This window comes from Grampus griseus, assembly GCF_964374135.1.
Source record: "Grampus griseus genome assembly, chromosome: 3".
Lineage (NCBI taxonomy): Eukaryota > Metazoa > Chordata > Mammalia > Artiodactyla > Delphinidae > Grampus > Grampus griseus.
In genome coordinates, this window is record NC_139019.1 from 51,891,511 (window position 1) to 51,903,186 (window position 11,676).

The 11,676-nt window shown below is 40.6% G+C and overlaps 1 protein-coding gene across 1 annotated transcript in view; it reads left to right on the forward strand.

Moving 5' to 3' along the window:
• Positions 1 to 11,275, forward strand: part of NLN (neurolysin) — a 99,928-nt gene extending 88,653 nt beyond the window's left edge. The window contains exon 13 of the mRNA XM_082651298.1: positions 9,335 to 11,275. Within this exon, the coding sequence (XP_082507424.1) occupies positions 9,335 to 9,469 (135 nt within the window). The 3' untranslated portion in view covers positions 9,470 to 11,275. The remainder of the gene's footprint in view (positions 1 to 9,334) is intronic.
• Positions 11,276 to 11,676: the final 401 nt, after the last annotated feature.

Here is an 11,676-nt window from a genome sequence, read left to right on the forward strand (position 1 = left end):
TTGGGCCACCGTCCCTTCCCCCAACCCTTCGCCCCCAAAACACCACCTCCAGGACACTTACATTCTATAGACTAACCTTTCCAATCCCTGCATCTTCAGTCCCACCCTACTCGGGCTGTTAGGTCCCTGTAAGTCTCTTTCTATTCCCTGGCCACCCCATTTAAAACGATCAACCACTAACTTGTTCTCATAAATACCCTGACTCCTGCATGACCTTCAGCCAGTGCCCAGCCCTGGATTCCTCTACCATCTCATTTAGAGATGGTGACCTTGGAATTCAGTCTTCTGGGGAAGATCTTGCGGCTCCACTTAATGCCCCACTGCAGTCATGCTGTCGAACCTGCACTGGACCCCCAGTGTGACTCCACAGTCCTGCTCTACTTACCTTATTGGGGTCCCCACCCTCTCTCTCTCTCTCAGCAGATGCTCTCTCCTCTCTACTAAGAACATTAAGATTATTGACAGTGAGTACCTTCATCTTTCTTTCTCTTTCTGTACTTCAATATTTATCTTCTTTCCTCCTGTCTCAGGAGACATGTCTATAATACTAAGACTTACTGGTTTGCCATCTCAGGAAAAAAACTTACCACTGACTCTGATAATTTCAGTGCTACTACTCAGTTGTTCTTCCTTTCACAGCCTACTCTCTTGGTGTAAGAAACAGTTTCTGCAAACCTCTGTTTCCCGGCTTTTGCCTCCACCAACTGAACTGGAAAGTTACCCTCCCTCCAGAGTTACCTACTACTGATGATCCAATCGCCAACTCCCAAAGGCCCTCATCTACCTTTTGTTTTACTTTATGCTTCTTGGTATTCCTCTCTTTGTCACAGCCCTTAGCTTAGCAAACAAATCCCTCTGCACTTCCCAGAACTCGCAGTGTGTCAGCCAAATTTGTATGTTCCCTTGTGTCTTTCCTCCTTCACAAATTTATTCATTGTACTTCTTCCACCTAAAACGTATGCCTTCCTTGTCTGTGCCTCTCCAAAATCGTACCATTCATAAAGGCCCTATTCAAATGAAATCTTCCAGATCATCGAAACCAGAAGTGATATTTCCATTCTCTGAACAGAAGAGTGAACTTGGGCATGGGATAAGGGTTTCAATAAGCTTTTTCTTGTGTCTGGAATGTTTAATATAACTATTATGAAAAAAATCAGGTTATAAAATATTTTACACCATAGAATGCGAATTTTGATTTTAAAATATACATTCAGGAAAAAAAAGTACATCAAAATGTTGTCAATTGTTATCTCTGAGTGGTAAGTTTCTGAGTATTAAATATTTTTCTGTACTTTTTATGGAGCTTTTTCATATTTTTACATAGAGCATGAATTATTGTAGAAATCAGAAAACAATATTTAGAGAGACACAAGGTCCAGAGATGCAGAGGTACAATTATGACCTCCACTCACTCTTAGTAGTTGGCGAGGCTTCCTGGCGTAATTGCTACAGCACCTCTTTCACCGCCCCTGGTCCGCTCACATGACCACATCCCCAGGAGCCTCCACTGTCTCCTCTCTTCTTCCCGCTGTCAAGGTAACAGGCAAAGTACTGATCCCAGTGGATCCCAAGGAACTTGCAGGTCCAGCAGGAGCCATCCCTGCCATTATGCTTCTATGTACCTCCTTTTATCTCAGGCTTCACAGCTTGGCAGGCAGCCAGGCTACTCTTAATTCAGACAAAAGGGCTGGGTTGAATGTGGAGAAAGCAAGATTCCCTACAACTTGGAGTTGTTGCCTTGTGAGGTTAAAAACAGTTTTCAGTTTTACTAAAATTCTGAATTCAGCTGTACTATGTATTATTACTCATCTTATGCCAGGAAGCTGGCTTTAATCCCTTCTTTTTTCCTTCCTATTAAATACTCTGGAATATCGTCATTTCTTGTTCCCCTGCTGTCACAGCAATAGTGAGTCTGGCTCCAGTGGCCAAGGAGAATCCCATTGCACCCATCCTCACGCTCTTCACTGCAGTGGCAGTTATGGGAATAGCTTTTTATTTTTTTATTTTTTAAATTAATTATTTATTTATTTATTTTTGGCTGCATTGAGTCTTCATTGCTGCACGCGGGCTTTCTCTAGTTGTGGCGAGCGGGGGCTACTCTTCGTTGTGGTGTGCAGGCTTCTCACTGCAGTGGCTTCTCTTGTTGCAGAGCACGGGCTCTAGGCACACGGGCTTCAGTAGTTGTGGCTCGCAGGCTCTAGAGCTCACGCTCAGTAGTTGTGGCGCACAGGTTTAGTTGCTCTGCGGCATGTAGGATCTTCCCGGACCAGGGCTCGAACCCGTGTCTCCTGCATGGCAGGTGGATTCTTAACCACTGCACCACCAGGGAAGCCCAGGAACAGCTTTTTAAATAGCCATTCTATACCCTCCTACAGTGTACTGCTTGTTTGGTTTTGTTTTAATTTTTTTTTTTATTTTTACAAATGTTTGCTCTAAAATAACACCCAATATACACAATTTAAATATCCATTTATTTAAAATTAACACTTTGGAATAACAATCCTGTTCTACAAAAAACTTCAGTCATTATTACAACTATGTATATGTGATGAAGGGAAAGAATTTTTGTGGTATAAAGAAATACTGAATTTGATCTGAAGTCATGGGAATCAGATCAGTCACAATATATCATGCAGACTTTGTTGTCTCAAGGTCCCTCACACTCCCTAGTGTATATTTGGAGCATTTTGAGAAGATAGCAGGATGCCCCTTCAAGGAGTCAGTGCCTGCTATTCTTAGTCCCCAGCTCTAGAGAGGCTCGGGGCTGAAAGATGATGTATTGTTGACCTTATTGTTCATGGTCATTAGTATCGACAAAAGAACACCTCCAGGCCCTCCCTCTGTAACCTCTTACCATCCTGCAAAGCCCAGGGTCTGGTTGAGAACCATTTCAGATCTTAACAAGCAGAACTATAGAAAGTGTGCTACTCACTGGGAAAACAGTAATGGGAAGGGTCAAATACAAACCTGCAGGCTTCTGAATATCAAATGTTAGCAATAGAATATTTTACAGTACAATCGTTTTTATTGTTTCGATGGCCTCTATCAAAGTGTTAGAACTGGCCACTTACCTGTAATAGCCTAAAAGTTTGCTACCTCTGGTTTTATCTGTAATTTTCTATGTTCTTCATAGTAAATAGGTGTAACATCTTGACTGTTTAATCAGTTTGTTAAATATTACCTAAAGCCTTCATTTCTAGTAAACATGGAGAAGTTGTCTCAACAGACATACCTTTTACTTTTCCAACTCATCTCTTAAATAACTATGGAAGGGAGCTGCTTGGGAGTAACACTTTTCCAGCAAACTCTAGCTCTTTCAGGAGCCCTTTAAGGTTGCCAAATGTAGTTTCAAAATCTAGCAGCTAATCATAGTGTTGCAAGAATAAGGGCATTTTAACTAGGGCCATTTCTTTTTTTCTCTTTATTTATTTATTTATTTATTTATTTATTTTTGTGGTACGCGGGCCTCTCACCGCTGTGGCCTCTCCCGTTGTGCAGCACAGGCTCCCGACGCGCAGGCTCAGAGGCCATGGCTCACGGGCCTAGCCGCTCCGCGGCACGCGGGATCCTCCCAGACCGGGACACAAACCCGCGTCCCCCGCACCGGCAGACGGACTCTCAACCGCTGCACCACCAGGGAAGCCCTTTTTCTCTTTTTTTAAAATTAATTAATTAATTAATTGTTTTTGGCCGCATTGGGTCTTCGTTTCTGCGGGCGGGCTTTCTCTAGTTGCAGCAAGTGGGGGCTACTCTTCATTGCGGTGTGCAGGCTTCTCACTGTGGTGGCTTCTCTTGTGGAGCACGGGCTCTAGGAGCACAGGCTTCAGGAGTTGTGGCACACGGGCTTCTGTAGTTGTGGCTTGTGGGCTCTAGAGCGCAGGTTCAGTAGTTGTGGCGCACGGGCTTAGTTGCTCGGTGACATGTGGGATCTTCCCGGACCAGGGCTCGAACCCGTGTCCCCTGCACTGGTAGGCGGATTCTTAACCACTGCACCACTAGGGAAGCCTGGGCCATTTCTTTTTATGAGGCAACTTCATTGTGGGAAAATTTCCTAAAAGTTAATAGACATTGTGGATTCAAAGGCAATTATATTGTTGCGCTAGAATGATGTTCCTCCTCTTCTGCATTTAGAGTAATTGCTAAGCTTCGTTTTTTTCCATCAGTGAAGAAGAAATACAAACAAGTATCACATGCAGAAAGGAATACTGAGAAAGTCAAGACAGTTAAGTGTAACTATCCACAATGCCATATGGAAGGAGCTAGATCTTACATGCAATAACAGACACAGAAACATAGGAAGAATCTTGGTTAAACAAGAAAAAGAATTACCTGACAGAAAGTGTTTTATAAAGCTAAGTATTCCAGGACCCTTCAAACAGAATCCTAGGACCAGTTCCTGCTATAATATGTTGCTAAGAGAGAATATGAAATTCCTCTCCTGACAGTCCTTACAAATGGATTAAATTCTGCTTCAGCTTCCCCGATCTACCACCCCAAAGCTGATTTTTCTTACACTTCAACCTTTTCTAACAGCATTAAATTTTGCCTGATTTAAGGGACAAAGGAAGGAAATGGGATTGATTTCCAACCTACTTCTTGAATATTTACAATGCCAGACCTTCTAAGCCTTGAATCCCAACCAGCTGGAAGCAGTTTTTCTTCCTTTTTGTGTTCCTACAGCCCTTCTTTGTGTTTCTCTTAGAGCTCTAATAATCTGCTTTGTTAATTGTCTATTTCTTTATCTCACCTCCTAGATCATAAGGCTCTTGTAATAGGAACTGTTTTGTTCATCTTGGTGTTCGTCCTCTGCTTCAGAACATTTAACTATTATTGGGCCCAACTGGTAGTTGCTCCAACTGCTTCCACTCTTCTGTCCCCCTACTACACACGACTTCCCTTCCTTTTTTGTCCGGATCTCCTCCCTCCCCATAGTTATTTATGCTTCCATCCTCACAAATTGAAACTTCGCTTAAGGTTTCCAGAAGACCTCTTTCACACAAGGGAAGATTCCTACCACCATTCTTTGTTTCCGTCACCACCAATCTTTCACTCTCTCCCTCCTTCCTGTTTGTTGTCAAAGGTATTCTTTTTCTGCCCTCAACCTCCCCACCGTCACTCATAAAAAAACAAAGTATGTGCTGTTGGAAAGTTTACAGATGAGTTGCGGAAGGAAAGGTTTCAAAGTCCACTTTAAAAGCGGGCTGGTGAGGCTGGGAGATACCTGATCGTCATCACCTGTCCTTGGGCGGATGCTTTCTGCCCTGTTGCCTGTTACTCAGCGTCCGAAGGAGATACCTGGCTCCACTCCCTATAGTCTGTCACAAGAGGAAGGAGAAAGAAGGGAGGGTTGGAAGGCTGTGGGAGCTTGCATGTGCTCCTTCAGAGAAGCCAGAGATGGCAGGAGACCCAATCTGTTTCCCAATTTATGTGTTCTCATTGTTGGTAGTTGATGGGTGTCCTTCATTCGGATAATTATGATTGCTCTTAAAATATTACCTCAAATAAAGGGCATAGATTCTTGCATAAAATGAGTGCCTTGTCTCTTCTTAGTATTCCTACTAAACTATATATTCTATTTTATACTAATAGTGGAGATGAAATCTCTTGTGCTTTTTTCTAGCTTTATTAGGAGACAAAACTAATTTTAAGGAAATGCTGAAAACAGGAATGCATTTGTTTCCCTGACTGTGTATAAGTGACTGAACTTAGGGGCGGTGTGAGGAGAAGGCAAATGAAAGGAGGGATGGATGACTACTCAGGTTATTGAATACCAGCATATGGCAGGAATGATTCTAGGCAGCAGGCAAGGTACTAAAATCATCTCCTCTAATTCCTCATACACTGAGGGAGGTAGGCATATTCCCACTTTACAGGTAAGGAAACCAAGGCCCAAGGCCACATAGCTGAGAATGAAGCCGAGATTCAAACCTGGGCCTGACTCCAAAACTCCTGATCCTGCTTTAGAAAAATCAGTGTTGGGGAATTCCCTGGCAGTCCAGTGGTTAAGACTCCATGCTTCCACTGCAGGGGGCACAGGTTCGATCCCTGGTCAGGGAAGTAAGACCCCACATTGCTGCATGGCATGGCAATCAATCAATCAATCATCTGAACATTTTTAAAAAAAGAAAAAGAGGTACTTCCGTGGTGGCGCAGTGGTTAAGAATCCTCCTGCCAATGCAAGAGTCACAGGTTTGAGCCCTGGTCTGGGAAGATCCCACGTGCCGCGGAGCAGCTAAGCCCATGCGCCACAACTACTGAGCCTGCGCTCTAGAGCCCGTGAGCCACAGCTACTGAGCCCACATGCCACAACTACTGAAGCCTGCACACCTTGAGCCCATGCTCCGAAACAAGAGAAGCCACCGCAAGGAGAAGGCCGCACACCGCAACGAAGAGTAGCCTCCACTCGCCACAACTAGAGAAATCCGGCGTGCAGCAACAAAGACCCAACGCAGCCAAAAATAAATAAAGTTTTAAAAATAAATAAATAGATAAAGAAAAAGAAAAGAAGGAAAGAAGACATCAGTGTTAGAGAGGACTTGCACAGTTGCCAAAAGACACATGTTAACCTTCCAGGAGTAAAAACCACAGAAGTGACTGATGCTGATTTTCCTTCCCTGAACTAATAGGAGCTCCTACGCTATGCAGATCCCCCTGAACAATTTTTTTAGCATGAAAACTTGTAGTGGTTGCCTTAGAGCTTCTCTTCCTGCTTTGCTCACAGTTACAGTTCCTTAATTATATAAACAGAGTAGAACAATTCACAGCAAAGACTCCTTCCACCTGTGGCATATGTCTCCCAAGCAGTGTTCTCTTGCCCAGAGAAGCCGGTACCTTCCTAACACACAAATTTGCTTAACTTTTTTTTTTTTTTAAAGAAAAGCAAGATCCGATTACCAAAATGACTCTTAAACTCTTCTCCAAACTTCATTGCAAAGGAAATGAAACTATTAAAAGACAATTGCTCTGTAATTCAGGAAATTGAATTAACTTGTTTGGAGCTATAAACAGGGGAGGACTTGCACTGCCCTGAGCCACATATTGTGAGACCAAACAGTGCCCTGCTCCACAGTGACTGTACGGCAGAGGAGGCATGAGCTGGCTCTTCACAGCAACGTGCAGCTCCTCTAACGCTTGCTTTTCTTTACTACCAACATTTACAGTTCTCTGTACAAAATGAGAATATTCTGGCAGATGTCCACATTTTGGTGATAATTTTTTTTACTTTATTTAAATTTTCATTACTGTTCCTATAATATTTGTGCAATGAAATATGTCTTTTTACTAAATAAAAGACTCTCAGATCTTGAGCATTAAGAATTTCTGCAGGTAAATATTAATAATTGAGGTTACATGATAGGTACAAGAGGGTTCAGTATACTGTTCTCTCTACTATTAGTATATATTCAAAATTTTTCCGTAATAAGTGGTTTAAAATATTTTTATCATTCAGATCAATTTAATTCACATTTTCTAAGTTCTTCCTATACTGCTTTGTCCAGAGATAACTGCCCTTCCTTGCCCCACCCACTAATCTAACACTGGTCAAATTTAGACACATTGGGGATTGAAAGAAAGGGAAGTGGGGTAAGCTGTGTTCGGCTCAAGAGCTCTGATCTGCTACTTCTTAGAATAATAAAGTCCATGATGAGAATAGCCATCACTCACATTTTAGGTTCTAGATCGCTACACTAACAGTAATTAATTGATGCAGACCAAGCAAGAAATGACACATCTTTTTTTTTCTTCCTAAACAAAATTAGATCTAGCTCTAAACTGTCATTACCAGGGTTTTCAGGAAGTCCAATATCAGTGATTACAGGCCCGCACTTTTTAAGAAAATTTACTCAAAGCTTGTAAATAAGGCAACAAGATTGCTACTCGCTAGGCCCCAGACCTGTATAATAGCCACATGTAGCTACTGAGCCATTGAAATGTGGCCAGTGCTACTGAAGAATTGAATTGAGATGTGCTGTAAATGTAAAAAACACACTAGATTTTGAAGACATAAAAAATAAATCTCAATAGCAGCCTATATTGATACATGTTGAAATGATAACATTATAGATATACTGGTTTAAATAAAATATTTTATTAAAATTAATTTTACCTATTTTCCTCCCTTTTTTAATGCAATTACTAGAACATTTAAAGATATATATGGACTACATTATATTTGTACTGGACAGTGCTCTCTAGAGTTTATAGGAAGTAACTTTGACTAATTGTTTACTCCTGATGAAGGCCCATCGGTGAAGTTAGCTCTTCGCCTGTAGATCATTAATAAGTTGAAGATTATTTCTGTTTATAACTGAAAGATAACCCGGAAAGTTTTGATTTCATGACCCTTGTAAAACATTAAGTAGTTTTGTATCTAACCTGGTGGATTTCATTCATCAACATTTTATTTTCTTTAACAGTTTGACTAGACTTATCTCTGATGGTTGTACCAAGCAGAATCATTGTCATAAGTCAAAAATGAGATTACTTTTGTCTCCAGAAATTCTCAAGCTATTTATGTACTTGGAGAGACTATTAATGACTGTTCAAATGATATAATGGATATAAATTTGAGTGTTACTCTGTGAACTATTTTATGCGTAGATTTAGAATTAGGCTTCACTGAATTGTCTTGCCTTTCTTTCCTAAAAGGACGGTGAAAAGGAAGTGAAAATATTGAATAATGCTGATACTGAATTACAGTTGTTTGCTTTATCTGCTCATGTATGTGTGTAAATAAAGGCAGAGGAACTATGATGTGTTTTAAAATTCCAGACCTTGTCCCCAAAGAAAACTTTGCAAAGGTCCTCCTTCCCCATGCTGGGCCCACAGAAATGTCCTACCCTATACCACGGGACATGTGCTGTTGCCTTACCCCATAAGTAAAAAGGGTTTTTTTAATGAGCCCCTCATAAAAATATAGCAGAAGCCATTTTGACAGTAGCTGGGCTACTGTTTCCAAGTATACTGAACCCCTATTTGTAGCCTAATTGAACACTTGCTTTACTAACCCTTTTGAAATCGCATTTGGGATGGGATGGCAAATAGGAGCCTGTTCTGTCTTCCATTTGGCTATTTTTCGTTTGTCTGTTTGCTCACATAGTCAACATGCTGCTGAGAGTCTAAGGAGACAAGACAGCAATAAAGGGGAGTGCGGAAGACCGAGGTCTAAGCTCCAGATCTCTTAGCTACCGAAGTAAATAAATAATGCAGAGCTGCAGTCTATGAGGGAGAACATCCAGACAAAGCTGAAGTCCCTTTTTCTCTTCTCTTTCGTATCGAGAGATTTGGGAAATTGCTATAACCATGAATTATTAGGCGTGTTTTATTTTATCAGGTTGGAATGAAATACAGAAACCTAATCCTGAAACCTGGGGGATCTATGGACGGCATGGACATGCTCCAGAATTTCTTGAAACGTGAGCCAAACCAAAAAGCGTTCCTAATGAGTAGAGGCCTGCATGCTCCGTAAACTGGGGATCTTTGGGAGCAGTCCATGTCTGGAGGACAAGCTGACATCATCTTGTATTACTGGCCTGGAAACTGAAGGGAGTTTTGCAAATGAAAATGTGGATTTCTATTGACTTCCTTTTGTTTTTTGATTTGAAAAATTATACAGATGTAAATGGAATTATAAATACGGTAACCTAAGAAAAAGACCCATTAGAAAATAATTGTACTATAAAATTTCATAAAAATGGATTTGATTTCGTTTTATAAAAGTTTCATATGAATGTAATTTGATTTTTTTACTGTTGTAATCTAGATTACTATTATAATTAAGAATTTTTAAATTGAATCATATACATTATATACTTTGATCCTTCTTATATATTGAAGTTTTGTACTTGGGATTTCTGAACTGATAAATGAATCACCACGTTCCTCTGTTAAATATTGCCTCAGAGCCTTGCATCCACTTTGACTCTGTCTCCCAGTAAAGTGTGACTCACCTCTTTGCCTGCGTATCTCAGGGCCAGGGGAATATGCCTCAGTAATGCATTTATCTGTATTTCAGGCCTCATGATTTCTAACTTTCTGCCACTCTTGAATAATGTTACTCCAATTGGTTTAGTCTTTTCTGTCTAACGTCCAGTCAGAGAACACCAGAAAATTATGAGTTTTAGCTGAAATTACTTAATGCATATTGCAGGTTTTAATATCTTGTATTAGAGAATTTTGGATCTTGGATTAGAGGTTCATTTCCACTTCAGCATACAAGAGTGTCAGCCTTTCTGCATATTTGCCAATTAGAACACTAAAGCAAGTCCAAGGACATTTTTCTCTTCTCATGTTTCTAATAAGTGGTAGGGACTTTGCCTCCTTTACTCTACCCCTCACCCGAAGTGGCAGGTAGACATGTCACAAGGTCTATCCCGAGTGCCACAGGAAGAAAGCTGAAGCTGATATGGAGCATAAAGGGTCCAGAAACTCCAGGAGAGGAGTGGGTTCTGCACAGAAGTGTTTGAGGACGGCTGCCCCAAGTGTTATGTGTGCTTCAGCTCAGCCATGGCAAGGAGGCTCTTCCATGGCTTATTTTGTCTGGTGATTGTAAGTGAACCTTCGGATCACTTTAATTCTCTTTACTGTGGGCCTAAATTCCATTTCTTCAGCAGACCAGGAAACTTACGTACTTATTTTTCCTCTAGGAGTCTACTCAATGAAGAAACCAAAACAGGATAATTTTTTTTTAATTAAAAAAAACTAATTTTGAATGTATGCATTCTTCACAGGACTTCTAATTGTTGTACAGTGTGTACCTGAGGTATGACTTTGCTGGCCAGGAACAAAATTAGAACCTTTCCATTCTCTAGTCCAAATGGACTTTGTGCTAAATAAAAAAAAAAATATTATGCTGCATAGTCAAACTGTAGACAGCAGGAAAAATCAAGAGCTATAGAGACACAGAAGAAAATTCAGATTATTATTGTCAAGCAAATACCCTTAACATCAAGGAAATCCCACCCTCCCTTCTGAGACAATTGCCTGGCCCTCTCTCCCCGACATTTGTTCAGCATCACCACCTCAGATCCGTGAAGCTGGGTTTTTTTTTTGGTGGGGGGGGTGGGTTGGTCTGAGCAATGTATGATACTTTTCTCACATTTGTTTTTTTCCGGACTGTTCTGTCTTCCAGTTTCAGGCAAAAACTCTCTTCAGCTTTTTCTATCGCCCAATGCATCTCCTTAACAATAACTTTATCATTTTAAATCTTAACTTATTTCACATGGAAAAACTAATACTTGGTGTGAAAAAGGCTGCACACAATAAAATTACATTATTATCCATGAGAATGAACTCACATTTCTTTCATACTTTAATGTTAAAACTGAAATGCATAAGAAAACAAAAGTGCTGTGGTGTTCTTTTTATTTAGGGTTCACATCCAGTATTTAGAATCTACCGAAGAACATAATGTCCATCAACAGAGGAATGGATAAAGAAGATGTGGTACATATATACAATGGAATACTACTCAGCCATAAAAAAGAACGAAATAATGCCATTTGCAGCAACATGGATGCAACTAGAGATTATCATAGTAAGTGAAGTAAGTCAGAAAGACAAAGACAAATACCACATAATATGACTTATAGGTGGAATCTAAAATATGACAAATGAACCTATGAAACAGAAACAGAATCACGGACATAGAGAACAGACTGGTGGTTGCCAAGGGGG